General features: G+C 45.1%; 1 protein-coding gene across 1 annotated transcript in view; it reads right to left on the bottom strand.

The window, feature by feature from the left end:
• LOC115320756 (zinc metalloproteinase/disintegrin-like) overlaps window positions 1–25,584 on the bottom strand; it is a 110,452-nt gene that overhangs the window by 6,365 nt on the left and 78,503 nt on the right. Inside the window, 1 exon segment of the mRNA XM_040210337.1 lies at window positions 15,403–15,513. Within this exon segment, the coding sequence (XP_040066271.1) occupies window positions 15,403–15,513 (111 nt within the window).

Here is a 25,584-nt window from a genome sequence, read left to right as displayed (position 1 = left end):
AGTCTCTCCGCCTTGGCATGTCACGATGAAAAAAGGAAGTTTTGTGTAAATGCTTGACCAAGTGTCAGTCAATGAATGACAGTCTCTCCGCCTTGGCAATCACGATGAAAGTGAAATGATAGATTTCAATCTACGGCATGGAGGGGTGACGATTTTGCACCACCATCTGCTTGGGCTTAATGAATTGTGATTGATTCCGGTGTTTTAGAAGATGTTTTGCGGCTAAGCTTAATGAAACAACAATTTGAGCTATCAGTAGTGGTCGATCCATCGCCATAAACATTGATTACACAATATGTTGCATAAGTTAAGTTGTACTATCACAAATATTGGTTTTTTTTCCTTGATTACATCTATTTCACCTATGACATGTGGCACAGGAAGTCTTCATGGTGGCATATTTAAGTCTTTGATGGCGCAAGATCGTAAGGCAAAAAGGGTCTAATTTGGAGCATAACTCTTGAGTAGCCAGATTGTTGTCGTTTAAAGTCAATATTAGCAAAAGGGCGATTGGAATCTTTTTTAAATTTTTTTTTAATTACAATTCTTACTGTTTCCAGCAATAGTGGGACTCCTATTGGTGTGGCATGACCCAATACCAGAGTGACCACCGTCGAAGTACGAGCCGGTAGTCCAATATAGCCGGGAAGATATCGTGCTGTTATACTTTTTATTGTCTTGAGACCCGTTTTTCGGGCGCATGAAATAGGGGAAGACAATACTGGGGCAACCCTATGTCTGAATTCGATATAGCCGCAGCAGAGTCAGGACTGTCGCGCCCCAGGTAGTGCCTCTAATAAGTCGAAAAAAGTAGAATGAATTTGTTAGTTTCTCTTTTTAAGTAAGCAAAACATGGTGTTCATGTCAATCCCCCAGCTATTTATACTCCAAGTAACACATATCTAGTTACATAGAGAATTGTTAGCAATATCGATCCATAATAAACCAAGTAAATGCGATAACAGCTGGTTTGAGTGGAAGAATATTCAAGGCATCAGTGGTTCTTGCCCATTTCCATGCGTTGGGTAGCTCTCCATCTGTCAAAGACTGAAAGACTGTATCAACCAATTCCTAAGATCTGCACCCATGTGAATGTAGAGGGCATATATTATGCTATCCTGATCAGAGCAGGGTTTGGAATTATGACTATAAGAGCTGTTTCTTGTTCCCCTATTGTGAATAACTCGACCAAGCCCATTTTATGAGGTGTAGGTGCATTACTCCTATATATTCTGCGGGGCCTCTGTATTTTTTTCACCATCCTGCTTGGTCCGACAATGGTCTGCACTGTGTAATATTAAATAAATAATTGTTTGCTGGGTCGTGTTTGATCTGAAAGGGATGGAGAATTTATACGCAATAGATTTTGCAGAGCGTTCTTCATTGATAACGAAAGTGCCCTTGTTGGGGAGTTGTATTAAGTCCCCTCGAGATCTTCCGAATTATGCTAAGTTCTTTTCGGAGATTGATTTATGAGCAAAATCCTGGTTCTCGACATTGGCCAAGCTCATCTAAATGATTAATTTTTTCTTTTTTTTCACCCTTCTCGCCACACGGACATATTCTGTTAGTTCAGATCAGGGGTGGCCAGGCTGACCCGGCCTAAGAGCCGCAAACAAAACCACAAAATTTCCAAGAGCGGCGGAGGGGGGGGGGGGGGGGGCGAGGGCAAACTTTTGTCCAGAGCAATAAACGAATCTCAAACTACTTTCAATCCATCAGAGTCAAAAGCAGTCCGACTGTACCTAAGTAAGGTAGCAGTAACACAAAACTACCAAACCGCAACCTGTCTTTTGATCGAAAATGCGTTCCATTTCTTTTTTGGGGAAGTGCGGGGAAGGGGGGGGGCCGCATTTGAACACGTGAAGAGCGGCAGGTGGCTCGCGAGCCGCAGCTTGGCCGCCCCTGGTTTATATCGTCCAGAGCCGTTTATACTGAGAGAGTTTGGCCTTCTTAAGGAGATTTTGAAAGCCTGGCAACCACAGCAGCGCAGTCTGACAACCGGGGAATGACTGCTTCCGTCCGCCATTTTGGGGCTGAGACTCGTAGGAACTCTATGCGATTTCTCAGCAATAAAGAAGACAAAGAAGTACTGCCATTTTGTGTTATGGTGAAATCCGCTTGTTCTGGAGGGCAACAAACTCCGAACATTGGCCAAACTCTCTCAGTATAAACGGGTCTGAGATCGTCTTGCACGTCTCTCCATCTGTCGTCTTATTGTGCAGAGACGTTTTATACTCGTATCAATTACTGTTTGATTATTTTGAAAATTGACACCTGCGCGTGAATAATTTTGCAGAGCAGACAATGACAAGTTCCAAATCGGGAGAATTAGTTGTTTGTTTCCCATTCTATATCGTCTCTTCAAATTCCTGTCAATGCATCGGTAGGAATATGTTTTTTTTCCTTTTTTTTATTGCAAAATTTATGGAATATTCCATAAGTGGGAATATGGTCAGTTTCCCGCATTTATACGTCTGTGAACCACGTGGCATGCGATGCCAAACTCGATTACACAAACGTTAAGTCAAGGCAACTGCTGCTACTTGTTCTATAGATATATGTGTTATTTCCGATACTTAAGAGGAATAGTTTATTACCATTCCCTGTATGATAGCAGCAAGTCACCTTCCACAAGGATTGGTTCGAACACTGCCCCATAGGTGGCGACGGACATTAAAATCGCCAGTTCTGAGGTAGAGGAGGGGGGACTATAAAAAGAACGTTTTCAAGGCGTCCTCTATCAAATTTTAAATTAGGCAGTATTTTTATGCTGCAATTATCGGGAAAGAGGGCTGAATCTGACGAGCAGAAAGCTCGCGCTGAAGGGGCAGCTTCTAGTCTCAGCATAAGGGGGAACCAGTGTCTTCATGTGCACTTTGCTGATGATGGAGACATCTGGCCATGTTGTCCTACACTTTTATTTTTCTTTTTTCTTCATAATCACGTGAAAAAACGTTTTCATGCACGCGTTTGTGGCGCTGACTGTGCTCAGGCAACATTTTGTTTCCGTCGATTTCTTTGTATTTTACCCGCGAGCGCGTACCGTCGGCATCGGGTACTATAAAGGGTGGCATCACCCTGAACAGAAGGACATTGAGGCACCCTAGGGTGAACAGAATGTAAGCGTTCCACACATGCGTGACGTCGCCATAACTGTAGCTGAGAGGAAACAAGTGCCAGTGCACGAGGCACCTCGTGTTATCCCGTGCACTGCTCGCGCAGACCGAAAGAGAGGTTGTCGCGCGTGCACAAAGACTGTCTCCACGATGCATGCCGGCTGCGGTGGCGACGCACTGGGGTACGTCAATGTCCTGCTGCTTAGGGTGATTACATCCTTTGCAGTGCCCGATGCCGACAGCAGGCGCTCACAGGAAGAATTCAACAGAGTACAAAGGAATCGTTGAATTCAAAATGTCACTGTAGCACATTCAACGCCAAGAGCGCGTGCCGAGACATCTTCTTTCACGCGCTCCCGAACAAAAAAAGAAAACAAACCGTTCGACAAAAAATGGTCAGGTGTTACCACCCTAAGCCAACGTTACTAAAGCACACAGTTGGGAAACTCACGATCAAAACCTGGACCGCTGGTGTTCCACAGATACCAAACTGGATAAAAAAAATTAAAAAATTGGGTTGTGTGTGTGTTTATGCAGCCTAGAACTTGGTCTGCCTCACAGGGGCGACGGTCTCCCAGCTGTAGATGAGAGATTTAGCGAGTGCGGTACAGCCGCTAGCCTGGAGTCTTTAACGTGCATCACGCTGTAGTGATACACGACCGCACGCCGGTACGATGCTCATCCAGATCGAAACGGGCAGGGGTGGGTCTCGAACCCAGGATCCCTGGGTTCTGCAGCGCGAGCTTTCGCTCCACGTGCTCCGAGCTGGTGTGGGCTAGACCACTCGGCCACCGATCCCCCCCAAACTGGATACGATAACAGCGCCACAATTTAGAGACGAGTCAAAACATGAAAGTTGACTTATATAGCTACAGCGAAATGGCTCTCTGAAACGGTTCCACCGGTTCTTGCGCGTCCTGACGTGAGCCAATACCTGCAAGTGCACTTCCCAGAGTGGCCGCTGCGGGAGAAATGGTGCCGTTGCAATCGCCTTTAGATTGGTTCTCCAGCAAGGATCGGAGCCACTTTTACAAAGCAGGCTCTATGGCAGTTTCCCAACTGAGTTGTTCTATTAACGTTGCCCTAAGGAAAGCGCACACGAAGGCACCCTAGTTCCAACGCTACTACTGTCGGTTACAGGTGAAGAACGAAGTGGAAGCTTCTCCCACCCTTTTCCACTTCAGCGGAGCGAAAGGTGGAAAGGAGGTCGCCTCCTCTCCAGCGTTCGCACTACTAAAGTGGAAAGAGGTGGGAAGAGCTTCCACTTCGTTCTTGACCTGTCACTGACTATAGTAGATTACCTCAGTTGCGGAACTCCCGAGTTAAAGGGATATACCCCTCATTCACTTCAGTCCGCCTTTCGTCTTTTGAAGCGCCATCTAGATTGTCGTTTCATAACTGTGAGTTCCAAAGATTACAGTAGAAGGCCATCTAGATGCCGTGATTCAAAACGTACGCATTCCATAGAGCACACTGCAGTTACCATAGCAGCCGTCCGGCGCGTCGAACGATGGGAGGCGAGTCGTGATGAGTGAGGGGGTACTGCTCGTGCCAGCGGCGTCTATGAGCAGTTCCGTAACTGAGCTAGTCTAATAACATTACCTAGTTCTCTGGAGCGCGCACATCACTTTTCTACCTACGACGAACGGCAAGACGAATCAGCTTCGCCGCCAGTGCATCTTTAACTAACAAGTGCGACGCATGCACGCGGCGACACCAAGACGCACGCGTCTGCCGGTTTGCGCCGTACTCCTGTCAAGATTCAGCTCGTTTTCTGCTTAGGGCGGCTCAGGGATCCAGTGTCGATAACGTAATCAGCAGATACATTTTCTAGTGGTATTGGATATATGCATACGGCTCAAGCAATTTAATGGGGTGGCGGTTTGCGCCACCCAGCTGAAGTTTTTAAGTACAACAATTAACTCCGACCTTTTTTATAAGTTATTGAAATTTTACGAACAATTTTTTTTTTCGCCACTACACAGCAACTGTGGCCAATTAGCGGGCACTGCGCGGGACTCATACCCCCAACTTTATTGCACAAAAATCGTGTATAAAGATGAATGCCAAAGCTAGGGTTCCTTCATGTTAGCTTTGGTCAGTGTGAATACATCTGATCTTTTCATTCAAAGACACTTTTGTTTGTTTTTTTGTTCCTGAGCCTCTGCCTGAAAGAGAATATCCTGGAACCGACCCTTAGGATTTTGCGTCGGTCTTTCTTTTTGTTTTCACTTTTTTTTTCAGATCGCACGAAAGCGCGTCTCCAGGCGCGCTTTGCAAAATGCTCTTGGCATTTTGTTATCAATTTATTATTTGTATATTTCTATAGAGCCCGTGCTGTCGGCATCGGACTCATTTCACTATCAGTGTGAGCGTAGCAGAAGCTACAAGTGCGAGCTGCTTTCGGCGTCCCTTTCAAGCACGCGCGCTCGTGCACTACTAGCACTCTTCCGGGCCACATGCTCGCGCGTGTAGTACTAGCTGTGTTGAGACTTGATTGATTGATTGATTTATACTTATTTGAATCAAGAGAGCCGCGTGAAGGCCTGCAGCACCACTTCTGATGATGATGAAATGGTATTGTACATCTAAATTAGTTGGGTGATGATGATAATGCTTATCATGATATGCGAGATGATTATGAAGATGATGGGATGAAAAAGAGGGCGAAGAGCGTTAGGCCTAGCAGCCATCATCGCAACAGTGGTCTTCGGGGAGCAGCCATGGGTTGCTGCGTTTTAGAAGGCAGGTCTGGGCACCTGGCTAGAGCTCCCTGCGTGCCTAGCTTTCAGATGAGCCGACTTAATCTCCAAAGATGCAGAGAGTCCAGCTCCCTCGTGGTGGGGATCCAGGGGGCCTATATTGTGCGTTTTGGACTCCCAGGGCAACTAGAGAGAAGGTACTGACGTCAACACAGCAAACGCTGATTGGATGATGACAGAAGAAAACAAAAAGGAACGTGAGCTTTATTTTCTCTGCGGAAATTTGTCATCAGCGACTCTCACCAATCAACATCTAGTCTACGTTTGTTGCGTCGTTGACGTCACTTCCTTCTTCGTAGTCGGCGTGGGAGTCCAAAAAGCGCAACATAGGGCCCCTGGTGTTGGCCGGCCGGCGGTCTTCGGAAAAGCGGGCCTTGAAGTCTGTCAGCTTGCGGTCGTGCTTGTAACTGAACAGTGTGAGCACCCCGTCGATCGAAGACATGGTGCTCTCTGACTGTATAAGAACACGTCTTACGCCACAAAACCGCACGATTAGAGGAGTACCACCGTTATGGGCAGGCTTCGAGTGCGTGTCAGCACTCCCACTGCCTCAAGAAGAGAGGTCATCACTGCTTGACAGGAGAGATAATTACTCCGACTGCCTCGAGAGCGAAAGCTGAGCTGAGCTCATCGACACGACGTCGACACAGGAACCACAGTCCGTCAGCCTTAATGTGATGACACCTAACGCTGGGTCAATCGACCTTTACCGATATCCCCCAAGCGCCCCGGCACGCGCGCGAGGATTGTGGGAGAGACTGTCCCTGGCCTGGCCGCTCTGTGTTGAGATCGCATTGCGTTGTAGCTTGTCTCCACTTGATACTCCGTTGTAGATGCGGAACATCTCTTGGTCGTGGCTATGTCCCGCGGCGTCGTAGTCCGCACTCACACTACGCATGCGCAACTCTCCTCCTTCCCTCTCTCCAACAGCTGCGCGTCACTCCCTCCGCTCTCTCTCTCAGCCAGCACCGTGCACTTCGCGTGCGTTCGCTTCTACTCACACCGCGCGCGCATGCGCAACTCTCCACCTCTAGTCTCCTCTCCTTCAAGTGTGAATATAAGCAGCGGTAGCGCGCTGCGCGCGTTCAGTTCACCCGCTGTTGACTCCACTTCACTTCGTTCTTCCGAGGAAGTGTGATGGAAACAACAGTCCCGTCAGTCAGTGGGTTGGCGCATGCAAGCGTCAGCACCCCCCCCCCCCCCCCCCCCCGCAAACTAACAGCAACGCTACGTCCACTGAAGACAAAGCAGCGCAGCGAAGGGCACGCGACACTGAGCGCAAACGCTTGAAGCGAGCGGCAGACCCTGAACTACGGCAATGAGAAGCGGCGTCCATTCGTCAACGTCGAACGGCGGATGCTGAACTACGACAACGTGAAGCAGCGGCGGTTCGAGAACGTCGAGCAGCAGAACCTGAGGTTCGGGACCATGAAGTTTAACGTAAACGTACGAAGCGAGCGGCGGAACCCGACCTTCGAGAACGGGAAGCCGCGTTGGTTCGTGAACGTCGAGCAGCAGAACCAGAGGTTCGGGACCATGAAGTTCAACAACGTTACTAACACCGTTAGTAACACCGTTAATAACGATCCGCGATGCTCCGCGTCACCCCATGGTTCCCCTCGGGAAGATGGTTTAATTTTTTCGATTCCATTACCTATGTTTATATATTCCAGTGTATTTTTATTGCTTCCAAGTCTTCCTATTCTCTCCTGCGCGCGATATTTCTTGCATATATACAGTTTTCCTGTATTTATTTTGCCTTAACGACGGGAGTGCCGGCGGATAACACGCTGCTTCGCGCGTCGTTCCCCGGGTGAGTGCTACCGTTGCTACCGATTCCTATCGCGCTGTTAGCTGTTCATTTTGGTTCATTTGACCCGCGTGCCGTCGAGAGGAGCCGTTTGTGAACACCCGCGCACATGTCATAGGGGTAGGCAGAGCTCTGAATCAACAATCGCGACGCGAGAGCCGAGTGTGCTGTGATTTGGCCGCCCGCGCTCGCTCCGTTGACTCGCATTGTAGCGTGTGCCTTTGAGTACCGCTTTCTTGACCAAGATACAGCACGCCACCTTGTCGCGGCGAACCAATTCTCCGAATGTTTACAAAGCTGAGGCATATTCAATGCTGCGGCGCTGACAACTGCGGCGCGATCCCTTCGCAAACGCCGACACTCCAGAAAAAGTATGTGCGTCTACTTTCACGCACACCACTCGGAGAGCCAATCACCACAACTGACGGAGGCAGCTCAGCGAATGACGATGCGGAAACATACGTTTAGACGAAGAAACGCAGTCTGTGTTTTGACATTAAACAATGCAAGCGTGACGTTTTGCATTGCTTAATATCACAACTCAGACTGCGTTTTTGGTCTAAACGTATGTTTCAGCATCGTCATTCGCTGAGCTGCCTCCGGACATTGCGGCGATTGGCTCTCCAAGTGGTATGCGTGAAAGTAGACGCGCATAGTTCTTTTAGAGTGTGCCGCTCAATGTCGCGGCTTGAATGCGGCTATGGCATGCCTTCGTAATCTATCTGCTAAGTGGTTGTCAGTTGCCAGCGCCCTTTTTCTTGTGCAGACATGTGTTGCCGCGAATCATTTGTTCGAACGCCTTTGAAGCCGTAGCACTGTCCGTCATATTCAACGCTGCGGTGCCTGACAAACTGCGCGCAGCGGCGCGAGCCCTTCTCAAGCGCCGGTGGCCCGGCGTCGCGGCTTGTATCCGCTTATGGTATGCCTTCTTAATCTATCTGCTAAGCGGTTGTCAGTTGCAAACACCCTTTTTCAAGTGCAGAGATGTGCTGTCGCCCAGGCAGTCATCTTGGAACTCGTAATTCCTTTGATAATTTTATTTCTCTAGGCAAGATGTCAGCTCAAGCTATTTTATTTTTTTAGGTCACCTTCAGCAACAACATGCCCGCATGATACAGTTTGCTGTGAGCCAGGCTGTTTAAACAATACTGCCAGCGCACAGCATGTTTCCTGGCACCACTTTTTAAAAGACAGCGTCCTACGAAACGTTTGGGTAAAGACAACTGCGTGCAGTTGTTAGGCGCCGCAGCTATGGATATGCCGAACGGTATTACGGTTTCGCAGGCATTCGGAGAAATGATTCGCGACGGCAAAGCGGCGGACTGTATATTAGTGAAGTAAGCGGCGCTCGAAGGCACACGCTACAGTGAGAGTCAACGAAGTGAGCGCGGGTGGCTTAATCGCACCGCACTCGGCCAATCGGCTCTCGCGTCGCGATTGTCGATTGAGAGCTCTGCCTACCCCTATGACATCTACGCGGGTGTACATACACGGCTCCTCTCGACTGCACGCGGGTGAAATGAACCAAAATAAACATAACAGCGGGATAGGGATCGGTAGCAACGGTAGTACTCACCCGGGGAACGACGCTCGAAGCGGGGTGTTGTCCGTCGGCACTCCCGTCGAAAAAAGCAAAATAAAGACACAAAAACTATATATATGCAAGAAATATCACGCGCAGAAGAGAATAGAAACACTTAGAAGCAATAACAAATACACTGGAATAGATAAAAATAGGTAATGAAATCGAAAAACAGAGCATCACAAGGAGACAAGAGACAAGGCAATGCATTCTTAAGGCAGAGCGGCCAGGCCAGGGACAGTCTCTCCCACAATTCTTCGCGCGCGGGCCGGGGCGCTTGGGAAAACTGCAAATCGTCTATACCGATATAGAAGGAGGATACTTCATTTCGGCAACCAAGTGAGATTTCTCAGATAGCGAAGTCCTTCTCGAGACTGCGTTTCTACGGCGCTTTTGTGGAGAAGACCTCGAAATTCGATTGCATTCCGGTTTCTCTTTCCCTCACTTGGCCATCAGTTGTAGCCGCACCAGGCCACCTTACTTCCTTGTGCGTAGGCGAACGCTGTTCTTCCTCTTTCGGCGTCTCATGGGCACGACCAGCACGTTGAGCATCAGTTGCTGTCCCTTCTCTTTATGGATGTCCACTTCATTCCTCTCCTTTCACTCAGAAGGCAATCTAGACGACCGTAGGACGTTTTGCAAGCGTATGACTTCTGTCACAGTCTCCTTTCTGAGTCCTCATTTGAAAGCGTGCCCTTTGCTGGAAGCTGTGCAATTCCTGCACAAATGTGGACAAAGGCACGAGCTTCCTGAGCTCGATTGCATTTCCGCTTCAGGAGCCGTCGTGCAGTAAGAAAAAAGCGCAAAGCTACCCGCTCGCGCTATTCCCTTACAAAAAAATGAACTGACTTTCAATTGAAAGTGTAAAGGACTCACTCAATAGACCTCATTCAGTCTCAATTGAAACTTAATTAACTTTTTCTATTGAGTCGCTATTGATCCGTCCCAGACTATTGGCCACTGAGTCTTAATTGAATTTTTAGCAATTGCATTTCAATTGAATTTTGGCAATAGTGTTTCAATAGAACTTTTGCTATTGAGTTTTAATAAAAATATTGCAACTGACTTTCAATTGAATTATTGCAACGTGCTTCAATAGAATTTATTGCAACTGCATTTAAAAAAAATTGCTCTGGTTGAGAATTTGTTTTTACAATTCTTTAAAGCATGCAACATGAAGGAAACAAAGCACATAGAGGAAACGAACACAAACATTGTAACTAAGCACTCACAACCCACTAATCGTACACCCTTGACTACCCCACCGCCTTATATACCCTACATAAGAAAGGTATTCATATGGCCGGTGACCACCTCAGCATCTACTAAGGTTCCCAGTTTCCTATTTCCTCCTTGAAAGTCTCATGGATGATAAACAGTGTTTCGACGTCATTGGACTCTATCCCTTAATAGAAAAACATTGGTACAAGCAATAATCGTTTGGTGCACACGGGTGCAGTAATCCACAAACGACCAAACTCAATTGCATTCCTAATGAGTAAATTCAATAGAATCGATATTGACTTTCTTATGACCAAACTCAATTGCATTCCTAACGAGTAAATTCAATAGAATTTATATGGAGTTTCTAATGATCAAACTCAATTGCATTCCTAGTGAGTAAAGTCAATAGAATCGATATTGAGTTTTTTATGAGCAGTCTCAATTGAATTCCTAATGAGTAAATTCAATAGAATCTAAATTGAGTTTCTTATGACCAAACTCAATCGCATTCCTATTGAGTAAATTCAATGGAATTGATATTGAGTTTCTAATGATCAAACTCAATTGCATTCCTAGTGAGTAAAGTCAATAGAATCGATATTGAGTTTCTTATGATCAGTCTCAATTGCACCCCTATTGAGTTAATTCAATAGAATCGAAATTGAGTTTCTTATGACCGAACTCAATCGCATTCCTATTGAGTAAATTCAATAGAATTGATATTGAGTTTCTAATGATCGAACTCAATTGCATTCCTAGTGAGGAAAGTCAATAGAATCGATATTGAGTTTCTTATGATCAGTCTCAATTGCATTCCTAATGAGTAAATTCAATAGAATCAAAATTGAGTTTCTAATGGTCAAACTCATTAGACATTGAGTTTATATCGAGTTTCAATTGACTCTATAGGAACACAATAGAAAGTCAATTGAAACTCATTGATCATTTTTGTAAGGGTTAGCACAGTCCACGGTGTTGATTGATGAAAAAAATATGTTACAGTAGTTTAATAACTAACGGTTCACAACCAACGATTCACAACCCCTCCGGCCACGGTCGAGTTGTAAAATATATATAGACGTGGACGCCGTGTGCGCCGCAGCTGCCAGAAAGGGTCGTCTCCTCAGATTAGTCGCAAGCGGCGCCACCAGATGACTCCTCGCAACACGGCAAATGGCAGCCAGTGGCGGGCCCGGTTTCCTCTGCTTCTCGTGGAACGACATGCTTGTTTTTAAAGTTATTTTCTGGCTTCGTCACGTCAAGAAGAACTTGGTACTTGCGCTACGCGCGTTGCTTAGACTACTTCGTTACACCAGTTTCTTGCATAAACGGCGGAAATAGCAGTTTTGTGAACGCGTTGAAGCGGGCGTATTTCTGGCCCGGTATTCCAACCAGTGCTTGTCAAGGACAGAGCAGACGCTCTTTGTGGAAAAAGCGCTGGCGAGGAAGGAGGCACTTTTTTTTTCCTATTTTCCTCAATTGTGCCATCTGGACGGCGAAGACGCTGCTGGCTGGCCTGTACCAAAAGGACTTTGTGTGGCCGATCGCGTCGCAGCGTTCGATGTTCAGTGTGTCCTTACCTATATACAGAGTGCACCCCATAAAAATAACAGGTTACTTTCCACCGCGAAAACTAAACTATGCGCTGTCGAACGCTCATTCTCCGGCCAAAGGTAGCGCTAGCGGTCCGAGCCAGTTGCCAAAGTTACAGCACTAATCATCATTAAGGCGAAAGCCTTCTGTGTCTCATCGTTCCGTCCCTGAGCGAAAACACGTCGGCGACACGAAAGGTACCAAAACGTTTACGTGACCACTCAGTGAATGACTAAGCGAATTAAGATGATGACTCAGCATATAGAGAAGGATCACTCATTACCTTAAGAGAGATGACTCAGCGAGTAAATAATCTGTCTGTCTTTAAGGCATCGGCGCTTGGGCTTTCGCCTTCAAGTCGTCTAAGGGACAACATAAAATACCCTGTTATTCAAAAGTCATGTGATTTTCTAAAATTTTAAATGTGGAAACGGCGGCCGGTTGAGCCACATGAAGCTCTGTAGCGTCAGCTACCGAAAACCGGCAAAACTGGGACTTATTTTCTAATAGAAATTTTTGAAAATCACATAACTTTTGAATAAGATAACGCTGCATGCTGCAGCTTTGCGATCTGGTCTGAACCGTTAGCGCCACATTTTGCCGGCGAATGAAGGTCAGAGAATGAGCTGTTTATTTTTGGAGTAAAAAAAGAACTGCACATTTTTGTTTTGAGATCTGTACGTACATCTAACACCGTGGCAAAGGTGTAGTCCTCGGCAATGTCAATAAGAAATAGTTACAGCGTTGAGAGTCCTGCTTGCAATCATGAGGTAATGGGTACGACTCCCCTAAGGGTGCGTTCGATCGACCTCTTTTTTTGTTCTTCTTGATTCATTCACCTTTCACTCTCCTGCGCTTGCGCATTCGTTTCAAATTCAAAATCCAGTTCTTTTTTTTAGGGGTGGGAGTTGTCGACAGGAAGGCTATCGGATGTAATAAAAACGCTTAGGCCAACTTTTCTTTTTGCGCAGCTTTCAGGCGTATATTTCCAGCTTGAGCGGCGTCGGTGTCGGCGTCGGTGTCGGCGTCACCGTCGGCGTAACCGCGCGTTGCATTACGGGAAATTTCTCATAATGACGTCACGTGTTGACGTCACGAGGGTTACCCACGTGGGGGTTACGAGGGTTACCTTCCCGAGGATCACGAGGATTACGAGGGTCACTCTTACGAGGGTTACCCTCACGAGGCTTACCCTCGTGACGTCACACGTGACGTCACATATGACGTCATTATAGGAAGCACGTGTCATTTGACGTCACGTGTGACGTTGCGTAATGTTACACACATCAAACATTGTCAATATTCCCACTCCATTTCGCTAAATTTGTCGGAAAAATATTTCTGCTAAATTTAGTGAAAACTTTGCCCGCTATATCTAGCGGGGAAGGAAGAGGGGCACACCCTTTCCTCCGTACCATTCCCTCCTCCTCCTCAAGAGTTGCACTCTGATTGGACGTTGCAGGAAATCATAAAAGTCTTTATTTTTTTGCTGAATACTTTCCATGATAGAACTTTAGCCACATATCTCAAGACCGGTTTGTATGTCATACCGGAATTCACACGGACAATCAAAAAAGAAATTAGGCCCCTAACCGCTCATTCACACTGGAAGCGGATCCGCGTTCGCAAAGCGGTTGTGAACGCGGTTGTATAAAGACCTAGTGCAATTGGACGCGCACCCGATGGCATGAAGTGCGCGTGCAATTGTACTGGACCTTTATACCACCGCGTTCGCAACCGCTTTGCGAACGCGGATCCGCTTCCTGTGTGAATGAGCGGTAACAGTATTCATTTATAGATATATTTAAAAAAAAAATACTGTGAAAACACAGAACGATAAATGCAGAGAAAACATGGAGTGATGAACAGACGCCTTCCGCTTCCAGTATGCAATGACGTCCACCGACTTAGTGCATACTCAAAAACGCATGTCAAGAGTTCAATAAGATGAGCTGGGGGCTAGTTGGTTGTCCACCGTGAATAAAATAGGGAAAAACAACGAGGAAGGAAGGACGAGGTGGACAGGAAGGGCTGACAACTGACATTTAATACAGTTTGTGTATTTTATTTTATTTTTATTTTTACGCATAACAACTTTGAGGGTGTACTTTTCTTTCCTTTAAGCGATAGCATCAGTAACTTCTTCCTTCTCTTTCTTTATAGACTGTATTAAATGTCAGTTGTCAGTTAGCGCCCTTCCTGTCTACCTCGTCGGGGGGATCGATGGCCGGGTGGTCTGGCGCACACCAGCTCGGAGCACGTGGAGCGAAAGCTCGCGCTGCAGAACCCAGGATCCTGGGCTCAATCCCCGCCCCTGCCCATTTCGATCTGGATGAGCATCGTACCGGCGTGCGGTCTTGTATCACTGGTGCGTGGTGCACGTTAAAGGCCCCAGGTTAGCGGTAGTACCGCACTGGCTAAATTTCTCGTCTACAGCTGAGAGACCAGACGCCCACTGAGGCAGGCTAACTTCTGGCTGTACAAACATACACACAACAATTTTCTTTGCTTTGTGTCTACCTCGTCCTTCCTTTCATGTTGTTTTGCGCTATTTTATTCATAATATTCATCAAGAGTTCAATGTCTACGATATTCTTAGGGAGTAACGGTGAGAATTTTAAAGCATCTCAGATATCGCAACTGATTGTTATCTTGTTCACCATAATTGTGTAACGAAGCAACATGTTGCTCTTATATCTAGTTACGTGTGTGATATCACGCTCTCACGTTTCTGTAATTTTAAAGAAGAGTTTTGCCTTCGCTAGCAGCAATTGTATCCCTAAACTAAATCTTGGACTCGTGATTTAAGGATAGTTCATCTTGTTTTCCAAAATGACCAATTGATACTTAACAAAAAAAAAGAAGTTGGTCTACATTATTAAGTAAAGGAAAACGTCTTGCTCGCTCCTTCTGTGTATGTCCTATTCGTCTTCGTTCAGTGGAACCAGACTTGGACTACAAAAACTTGGCCAGAAACACAGGCACATTGATTTAAGAAAATAGTTATATACAAGTCTATTTGTGAGTAGAGGGCGAGATTCTAGGGCCCTACCAAAGTTCGAGTAAGATCAATGCTTTTGACCGCGAATCGCCATTTTTTTAGCATGCACTTGGTCACTAGGCTGCTCGACCGTCACAAACAGGCCGACAACCCGTTCAAAAGTGTAGTGATCTATTAAAAAAAAGATGTTTCGAATCATGCGGAAAAGAAACTCTCGTACTCAAAATGAGGTAAGCTGTCTTTAATTTGTGTAAGATATAACTTTTGGAAATTAATGATCGTCAACGACAAAAAAGGCACACTTAACTTACCTTCCCATTTCCACAAGACATTCCATCTACGAGGCGTTCAGTGAAAGAACGTTGGAAATGTTTGAACGTCGCGACACACAGGAATTTGCATATCTTGAATAAATTCGGCTTCTGTTGAACAAAAATTTTGATCATTTAATGAAGACTTAAGTTAATTAAGAACAATATGAAGTCTTCGTTTGGAGCAAGATCTGGACCTTCAAATACACGTTGTTTATTAAGAAACATGTAAAGCTTACTCCAAAAAATGCAAGCTTGATCACTCTTACAAAGATTGGTAAGCACAAAATGTGTGATCGGCCTTCCACTTATGGGCGTTCGTGGCTTTGTACGGGCCACGGCCACTGGGGAAGAAGAGAAGGGCGTCCGAACAGTACCGGCTACCTAATATTCGCTGCCCTTTCTGACACACGCCGCGAGATGGCGTAGCATAACCGGAAAGGCCGTGGAGCGTGCGACCGTGCCTTTGAATGCCGCGCCAATGCGTTCGCTCTTGTGTGTTAGCTACCACTGACCCTGGATAGCACAACAATTAAGAATACAAAAACCTGGATAGCTCACTCGGTAAAGCACTTGGCTCACAATCTCAATGCTGTGAATTCAAAACATGCGGAGAGTGAAGTCTTTTTATATGGTTTCCTATGGACGAAACGCTTTTCGGTGTCGTTTTTTTATTAGATTCGACTGCTAGAACCGGCTGTTACAGCCGGCCGTTCAGCAAAAGTTAGAGATCTCGAAGAACATTGACTGATAGGGTACAGTCTGTGTTATTCTTGCAGGTGGTAGATGGGGCAGCGAAAGTAATGACCGGTTTGTTTACTTGTTTCTTTACTTCGAATACTAAAGTTTCGAGATAATATGCAAAAGGCAGGTACACTTTAACGAGGCCCAGCCACAGTAGGACACTGCCTCAACAGGCAATAAAAGTACAACTGTTAAAGAACAACAAAACAAAAAGCAGCAAAAAACAAGTCACATTATTATGCATCTTTTTACGTCCACAAAGAAAATTACTACGCACGTATTCTGCAGCGAATACATTCCAGAAGAGCACCAAAAGGCGTCATTTAAAATAAATTTTCCGATGCTCTACAGAATGTATGCGGTTACAGTTTTAACTGGAAATAAAAGCTTAGTTAGGCCAGAATGATCTGAAGAAATAAAACAGCAAAAAAAGAGGCAAATTCACAAGTAGAAAGCGCGCGCACGCATAGCGCCTACACTCATACCAAACCATTCTTTTTTAATAATAATGTCACGAATGACAAATAATGAGGAGTCGAATAAATTCAGAAACTAAGCGTTTGATATGGCGAACTTGTGCCCAAACAAAAAATAGAGAAAGGCTCGCGTCGCAGGCGCTAGCCTTTCTCGTAACATTAGAGTTGAACGCTGGGGCGAGACTGATTACGGATGGCCACGCGGAGCCCCTTATACAGGGTGTTTTTTTTTTAAGCTTAACAGATTTGTTTAAAAAAAGCCGTGAAAGTTACACTTATGCCGCTTGTGGAGGTGAGTTATACGGCCAGGGGGACATGTTATAGGGGGCTAATCGTAACAATCAGTCGTTTAAATAATTAAAATTTGTTAATTAACTTATTAATTATTAAAAATAGACAAATTGTTCCAATTAGAAACCCGCTCAGCGTCATCGAAAACCACTAAATCAGTCATTTTCAGACAGACTTTTGGCGCGTGAGAAGCGTAGTATTTTGCTAAATTTACCACTCGTGGAGCAGGTACAAGGCTGGGGCTAGATAAGAGACGGAAAAATCGCGCGGGCGCCTTATCGCAACCGCTAGCTTTGTACCTGCTCCACGAGTGGTAACTTTAGTGCACTACTACGCTTCTCACGCGCTCAAGGTCTTTCTGAAAATTATTGATTTTGTGGTTTTCGATGTCGCTGATCAAGTTTCTAATTGGAACCATATGTCTATTTTCATTAATTAAAAAGTTAATTAACAAATTTTAGTTAATCAGTCAACTGATTGTTACGATTAAACCCTTATAATATGTCCCCCTGGCCATATAAGTCACCTCCACAAGCGACATAAGTCTACCCTTCACGGCATATTTTAAACAAATCTGTTAAGCTTAAAAAAAAAACAAAAAAAAAACACCCTGCATACATGCGCTAGCTTCTGGGACAATCAACCAAGAAGGTTCGGCAACTAGAACGTTCGTACCTCGAACAAGCAACAAAGTTCTCGAATGTACCAGAACACTAAATTGGAAGACTAGAGAAAGACAATTCGGGGGCTCCCAGGAATCGAACCCTTGCTTTTCGCGTGGAAAGCAAGCACGACAACTGTTAGGCCAAGGCCGCGCTGCCTACTGGGCCAGCTGCGGGCGCGGCAATAATATGAAAGTTACCAGTCGCTATGAATACAGTATACTAACTTTTTTTTTAATTTTTAAGCGTAGAGTGTGTTGCTTGTTGTCTCATTTGCATTAAAAAATGTGATAACGTAATCATGATGGCGAAAGTGACATGCACGTATACTGTAACGTACCGTATTATGGGACACCTGATGTTGGGTAGGGTGACGTAAAGCATAGTGAATCCATGACGGATCATGATGGATGGGATGACTTAATAATGGAAATCCATATTGGATCCACCATGCTTACGTCATATACCACCCGCTATGAGTTGTTCCATCATACGATATGCTACGATATGCATGTATGCTTTCGCCATCATAATACGTTATCCAGATTTTCCAACAGCAATCTTTCAAATTTTACTAAACGTCGATCAATAATCACTATCCAACGCCCAAACTCTTGATCTTTTCCCATTTCTGTTGTAATGATGCATGTCAATCTCTAATTCATAACCTGCCGACATTGCTTAACAACGTCTTCTTCGACCACATTAATGTACCTTTTTTATCTAAAACAGTATACACCTATTTTGTTCAGGTGATTATATTCTTGTTTTGTTTAATATTGTATTGCTTTGTTATGGGGACGCACACGGAACCTCTACCTTCCTATTGGAAGCTTTTTGTTCGGAGTCCTCGTCGGGAATTCGTTTTTATAAAGTTTGAAGTTCAAAGTTCAATTGACTGGCTTCTATACAACAATCTTCATCTTTACGAATAAATTAAGCTACATGAAACCGGACAGGACATCACTCCCTCAAAACACTCCTTACAACACCGCAAAAGAAATTTATCAGTCTGGTTAATAGGGGAACCAACATCAGAAATAGTAGCTGAATTCGTACTAACAGAAACACGAGGTCAGTAATTAAGAAAGGAAAGCGCGTCCTGAATTCCTCTAGCCCTCATATTTATCTGGTTTAGCAATATTTGAATATTATTCAAATGGGGGAAAACGGCTAATTTTATTGCAGTGCGTAGCGTAGTGTTTCGATAGAGCTCTCCATAAAGACCGATTGCTCAAGAGACCTGCCGGACTGGCCCTCCCAAATTTTGCCACAGGAAAGGGATTTTGTAAACCAACAACTGCGCATGGAGCATATTTGCACCGATGTGTTACTTCGCCTAAACTCGGTTTCGTCCTGCGTTTAAATTTGAGGAGCACATGAACATATTTTTGAATGCGCAAAAGAGACCACCGCTACCTTGAACCTGGGAGCAACTTTACCGATTCCGGAAATAATTTGCAGGCACTTATTTATAACTGGACGCAAGGCAGGCTAAAACACCCCTCTTCAAAAGAGTCAAAACGAGTTCTAAATATCGGCGAGCGAGCGCGTGCGTGTCGGAGTGGTTACCGCGCTTGACTTTCGCGCGAGGCCCAGTGTTCGATTCCTGGGAGTTACCCGTCTTTTATTTATTGCTTCAGTTTAATGTTCTGGTACATTCGAGAACCCTGTCGCTTGTTCCGAACATTCTTGTCCGAATGTTGTACGCGCCGAACTTTCTACGCCGTATGTTTCAGCAGCCAACGGGTGTACATAAGGGGCTCCGCGTGGCGAGCCGCAGTCAGCCTCGCCCCAGCTTTCGATTCTGTTGTTACGCCGCCATCGGCGTCTGCGGTGTTAGCGTTTGACTATTTTGTTTCGGGCACAACTTCGCCGCATTAAACGTACATTTTAAATTTTATTTACAAGCTTTTTTTTTTATTCGTGGCATTTTGCGTAGAAGGTTTGGCGCGTTGAACATTCGGACCTTGAACAAGCAAGAGGGTTCTCGAATTTACATGAACGTAAACTGAAAGAATAAATAAAAAACGGGCAACTCCCAGGAGTCGAACCCTGGGCTTCCGCGCGAAACCCAAGCGCGGTAACCACTCGGCCACGCACGCGCCCGCTCGCCAACGCGCGTGGCAGTAGCTTTAAGGTGTTCTCTTCGAACACACAATACAAAATTCTTTCAAAAGACTACCGACTAAATCTCTAGACTTGATTATGAAATTGTTTGAGCTTCTTTGGAAAAAGGCCTTTGCTACAGAAGCTCTCAGACTTAATTTTGTAATACCTTTCTTTACAGGCTTCGCCTATGTGGAATCGTTACTAACGAAATAACTTGTATTTATGGGTATATAAGCCCAATATACGTGTCCATATCCTTGCTCAGGGCGGATCTTCAGATCTAAATAAGGCAAACACTTCTCCGCGCAATCTAGAACGTAAAAGTAAGGGCCGTTTACGAATCTGTGGGGATATGAGACAAGTGTGACGCCGAAGTATCAGGATGATATTAATGACGGTGGTAGGGCGCAGCCAGAAAGCTTTGGAAACATATAACTCCCGCGACTTCCTTTTTCGCGGGGCATCTCGCCTGATCTCGCCCAACTCGAATGGACGCTTGTTTACCCCTTGGCTCGACAGCCGGTTCGTTTTCCATGAAGGAAAAGAGAAGCTTTTGCCGCGCTGCGGGCATTCCGGCAATCTTTGCTAGAACAGAGCCGTTTATACTGAGAGAGTTTGGCCAATGGGTGTAGCTTGTTGCCCGCTAGAACCAGAGGATTTCGCGATAACAAAAAAATGGCGTTGCTTCTTTTTCTTCTTTATTCCTGAGAAATCGCATAGAGTCTCTATGAGTCAGAGCCCCGAGATGGCGGACGGAAGTAGTCATCTCCCGGTTGTCAGACTGCGCTGCTGTGGTTGCCAGGCTGTCAAAATCTCCTTAAGAAGGCCAAACTCTCTAAGTATAAACGGCTCTGTTCTAGAAGCTCCTGAGCCATTCCTGCCGCTCGTGTGTCGAACACGTGTTAGCGCCGTGATTACGAAAACGTCTTCGAAACGACCGCGGCGGCCGCTGAAAGGGGATTCCCGGGCAGGTGAATGACGGGAAGGCATTCGCCGATCCCGGAGCAGAGGTCATGTTCCACTGGGAATCCGTAGGGGGCGCGACCCCGGTCGGATCGTGTGCTCCATTCCGGATCTGGTCAACTGATCCCAGCGCGCTCCTAAACGCCCAAGGAATTCGAAATCAGTCTTTTGCACTTTCGCACTTACATATGTCAAGGTATTTTTGTTTTGTTCTTTTTTCTTTTTTAAAGAGGGTAAAATAAATGAAAAAGGAGGACATCGTAATTAAAGAAATTATTTTTTCTGGATAAGGTTATCTACCTTGGCGGGTTTCAAGTAAGGAATGCACAGTAATAATTAGATGATAATAACCCCAAATACACTAACTACATTTGAAATATTCGCCTCAGCTGGTACATTGCCAGTCATAAATGTTGCCAGGCGTCAAGATATGCAATCACAGTTATTAGACTTAGGATAGCCAGATTGCACTCCGTACTATTCTCTGGCAAAATTTTGCAATTCAGTCTCCGCCCGAAAATGTCTTTTCGAGAAGACAGCAGAGTACGGCGCGCCTTTACTCTAGGGCAGGTGGCTCTACTCGGCTTGCAATCACTCGCTACTTCCGTCCGCTGCGGAGGATAACGTTGCTTCCGGGTGGGAAGCAACGTTATCCTCCGCATCGGCCTTGTTTTGCGTCTAATTTTGGTGCATTTTCTGCTCATGGATTAAATTTGCTAAAGGCTTAAGCGGAACAAATTTATATTTATGAATTCTAACAACTGCTAGGGAATATTCTCATGACAGAAAACGTATTAATCAGTGTAATGAGCTCACTTACGGCTTTATTTCAGAAGTTAATTAATGAATTTGAGATAATTAATGCGCTAAGAGTCACTTTACACTCATGACCGGAGATCTGCCGTGGTCGATAACATTATTCTGCAGGATTAGTACATTTCAACTTCCAGCGCCCTTTTTCTCTTAGAAAAAAAAAGGACAAGAAAAACAACTAAAGAGAAGCTGAAGCGGTCATAAATATGCGGAAAACAAAACAACACACTTTAGTGTGTTGTTTTGGCCTGCAGCCATCACAAGTATGACATTCGTTTGCTCATTTTATGTGCGGCTTAGCCGAAGAAACGCCCGCAGAACAGGTGAACCTTCCATAAGGTTATTAACAAAATCAAGTACGGCAAAGGACCCAGTACCGTTCCTTGTAGTTCACCAAAGGACACATCAGATTTCTCAGAATCAATCCCTTCAACACTTACGAACGCCAGCGATAACTTAAGAAAGCCTCGATCCATTGAACGACCTGACTAATCCATCTTTTGGTATGCAATTTAGTTTAAAGTTCCGTATAATAACCGTTTTCAAATGCCTTCTCGAATTCTAGACATGTAATGTCGGTTTGTCGCCTTCGATTCATTTAAGAATAATGTGTGGTTTCAACTAGCTGTGTCACGGCGGAGATATTTTGACGGACGCAGTGATGGTACTCGCTAAGGATTTTATTCGATAATAAAACCAGTCAGATATTTTTAGAAATATGTGGTATCGACTTTCACACTACGTAGACGTTAATGCAATGGGTCTATAATTAAATAAAAGCTTAGCATCTTAACTATTTTTACTGTAGTTATCTTGTTGAGGCTTTAGTCATACGGAACTGTGCTAGACAAACGCGATTGTCATAAAAACCAGATCTGGGAACCCATTCAACATCTCTCTTTAAAATAAATTGTGAATTTTGTCGGCACCTAAGAATTTCAATATTTGCAAGTCGAGATGTACAGCCACAATGCCTTAACCTGACAATTGCAGGTCGTCAGACGCATGAATATTACCAGGTAATTCAACCTCTATTGAGTGTCCACCAGCAATTGTAAAACACGTTCTAAAACCTCGCTGCGGTCACCGGGAATAGCATGTGTGTGATCTATGATATTCAGTTTTGTAATTACCTTTGTGTCCAACTCTCTTGCTGGAGTTAAGTACCTCCACAACGTTTGGGGCGATTTATATTGAGATATTTTTTAATGCAACTTGTTAGAAATTGTATTTTGAGCCATTTAAAAGCAATCTTAGTTGGTGTTTAAAACCGAAATATTCAGGAACGCCGTACTGGGCGTTTGATGATACCTTGACCAGCATCAGCCCACAGTCCGCTATAGTGAAGAAATATTCTCGGTAGCTAAGGGTTGTGGATCCTTTCTTTATTTTGTTTTGCGCACAAGTTCGCCCCATTAAACGTTTCAATCTTCAGCCTCATCATTTGTCATTCGTGGCATTTTCGTGGAGGTGCTGGCTATTGCGTTTTATACCCGTAAAGCGTGGCGGCGCGATTACGTCGGCGTCACCGTAATCGCGCCGCTAAATTTTGCTGGAAATTGAATGGGTGTTAAGGTCATGTCACGTCAATTTTCCCGCTAAATCTAGCGGAGAAACGGAATTTTTCGATAGGTGGCGGGACGCGGTTATGTAAATTCACTTCCCCCCGCTAAATTTCCCAGGGAAACTGAATTGGTCTTGAGGCCACTTGGCGTCAATTTTCCTGCTAAATTTAGCGGGGAAACTGTGGGAGGAAGGGAGGGTATGAAGTAGGAGGATGAGAGGGTAGGGTAGAGGGGCAGGAGAGGGTACACGGGAGGAGGGAGGGGAGGGAACGAAGGAGGTGGGGAGGGTACGGAGGAAGAGGAGGGGAGGGTACAGAAGTGGAGGAGGGGAAGATACGGAGGAGGAAGGTACGAAGGAGGAAGTGAACACGGAAGAGGAGGAGGGTGCAGAACCAGTACGTGAGGAGAGGGGTCTATATTTGTAAATGTATAAATACTTCTTCCTCAAATTGTTTAGCACGGTATATTGCAAAATCGAAACACCTCAAGAGCTACGCTCGAATTTCGCCTTACAGAAATTTCTAAACCTGTTTCATTTTTTTTTGTGTGTGTGATAACTACGCTTACTGCATACACGTGGGTGACTTTAGCTCAAATTCTGGAGGCAAAAAGAGTCAAACCTTTTATATAGACGAATCAAATATTTGTTGCGGGGGAATGTTTCACCTCGAAGAAAGGCAAATCCGGTGGGTGCCGATATTTTTTTTATTCTCAAGTTATGAATCGGAGAAGCGGCAGCGGCGGAAGGAACGTTGTTTCCAACTGTCGATGGTCACATGTTTAACCCACTCTCGTCCCTTGGTGTTTGCTTTTATGTTATTTTCAATTTAATCAATTACTCCGGGGACACTATGAAGAGGTCGTAATTTAATTGAATATTTTAAGACGGCTTACGTGTTTTTATAGAGAAGTCGCCAAACTCATGACCCAGGTCGATTTTTAATGAATTTGACGGGGTTACTATCTGGAACTTCCTTAAGTTATATTTATAATTTAAATGTCCACGGAAAGCTCTTAGGTGCTCTTTATAAAGATATTAGAATGATTTAGTTGTATGCATCATCTCTTGCAGTATCATCACATGTAAATCTTAAAACGAGTGGAAGTATTAAATTATATAAAAAAATATATTTATCTTTTATGTTTTGCTGCGTTTTTGTAGCGAAGATCGTTTTCCTCGTGAAGGGAGCAAGGGAGAGAGTAAATAGGCGCGCTTTTTGACACTCCAGCAAAGCATGATCGCGTTGAATTTGCTCGTGTACGTCGGCTGGTGCTCGCGTTGGTGCACATCGGAACTGAAGGAAAACATCGAGTGCCGATTGCGTCTGACCTCTCACGTATATACGTATGAACTTAATAGATGTTTTCAAATTAGAGCGGAACAAACGTGTGGCTGTGGAAAGATATCGTGACTTGCGGAAAATACGTAACTCGGTTTCACACTTTGCATATGTTGACGGTGTAGCTCAGTTTGAGATGTTTAGCCGGCCGACGGCTCCGCGTCCTGCTCGTCAGCTTGCTTTCTGTTGTAATTTAGTCTTACTGCAAAGCTATTTATAGCTAGGGTTCCGTGAAATTTTTGTGCGCGTGGCCAGAAACTCTACGCTTGCACAGCTGCACGTGCCGCACGCGCACGCCTTCCCGGTATAAAGATTCGAAGTAAATAACCAAAATAATGCCTTGACGAACGCGCGTGCAAGATGCTATTTGTTTTAGGCTTTTGCTTTAGAACAGTTACTGCTGCAGACGTCGGCACGTGCGATGCATGGAACACCAATCCCTGCATTCTCCTTAATGCTTGTGTAATAGACCGATCTCACTAAGCGTTCCACGCATGCGTGACGGCGCCATAACTGTAGTTCATAGGATGCAGACGCCAGTTCACGAGACAGCTCATGCCGCTTCGTGCTCTGCTCGTGCAGACCTCCAGCGGGGGTTGTCGCACGTGCAGAAAGACTACAGCTCCCACGATGCATGGCGGCAGCGGTGGCGTACTCGAACTAGCTGGTGAGATCGGTCTATTGAACAATATATATATTCAGTAAATTAGTTATCGATAGGCACCATTTTTGAGATCCGTAGACTTTCAGCAACGTTACTAAAACACTGAGGGAACTCACTATTGAAACCTGGGCCGCTAGTGTCCACCGAGACCGAGGTAAATACGATAAAAGCGCCACCTTTAATCTTTTATTTTTTTGTTACTGTGGTCACCTTCAGCTTTCTGAAAGCATGCTTCTGCTTAAAAACGAACAGAACGAGCACTTTTTTTATTTTTATCCAAGTTTAGTACAAAATAACAGGCGCGTGTTGCTTCATCAAATATTTAGTTTACAAGCTTTTACGGCACAATTAATATTGATTTTATAGAACCATGTCTCATTGGTGATTTCAGGTAGCGCGTCCCGACCTGGGCGAGTCCTAATTTTGGAAGCAATTCGCGGCGCGTCCGCTTGGGAAGTGGGGGTTGGCATCCCTGAAACCCCTTCCACCGTATCTGTTTCGGCGCCGAAACGGCCGATTAACGCCAAAATAGAGTAGTCATAGCGTCCGCTA

This window comes from Ixodes scapularis, unplaced genomic scaffold (genome assembly GCF_016920785.2).
Source record: "Ixodes scapularis isolate PalLabHiFi unplaced genomic scaffold, ASM1692078v2 PGA_scaffold19__2_contigs__length_565841, whole genome shotgun sequence".
Lineage (NCBI taxonomy): Eukaryota > Metazoa > Arthropoda > Arachnida > Ixodida > Ixodidae > Ixodes > Ixodes scapularis.
This window is presented reverse-complemented; position numbering and strand designations above follow the sequence as displayed.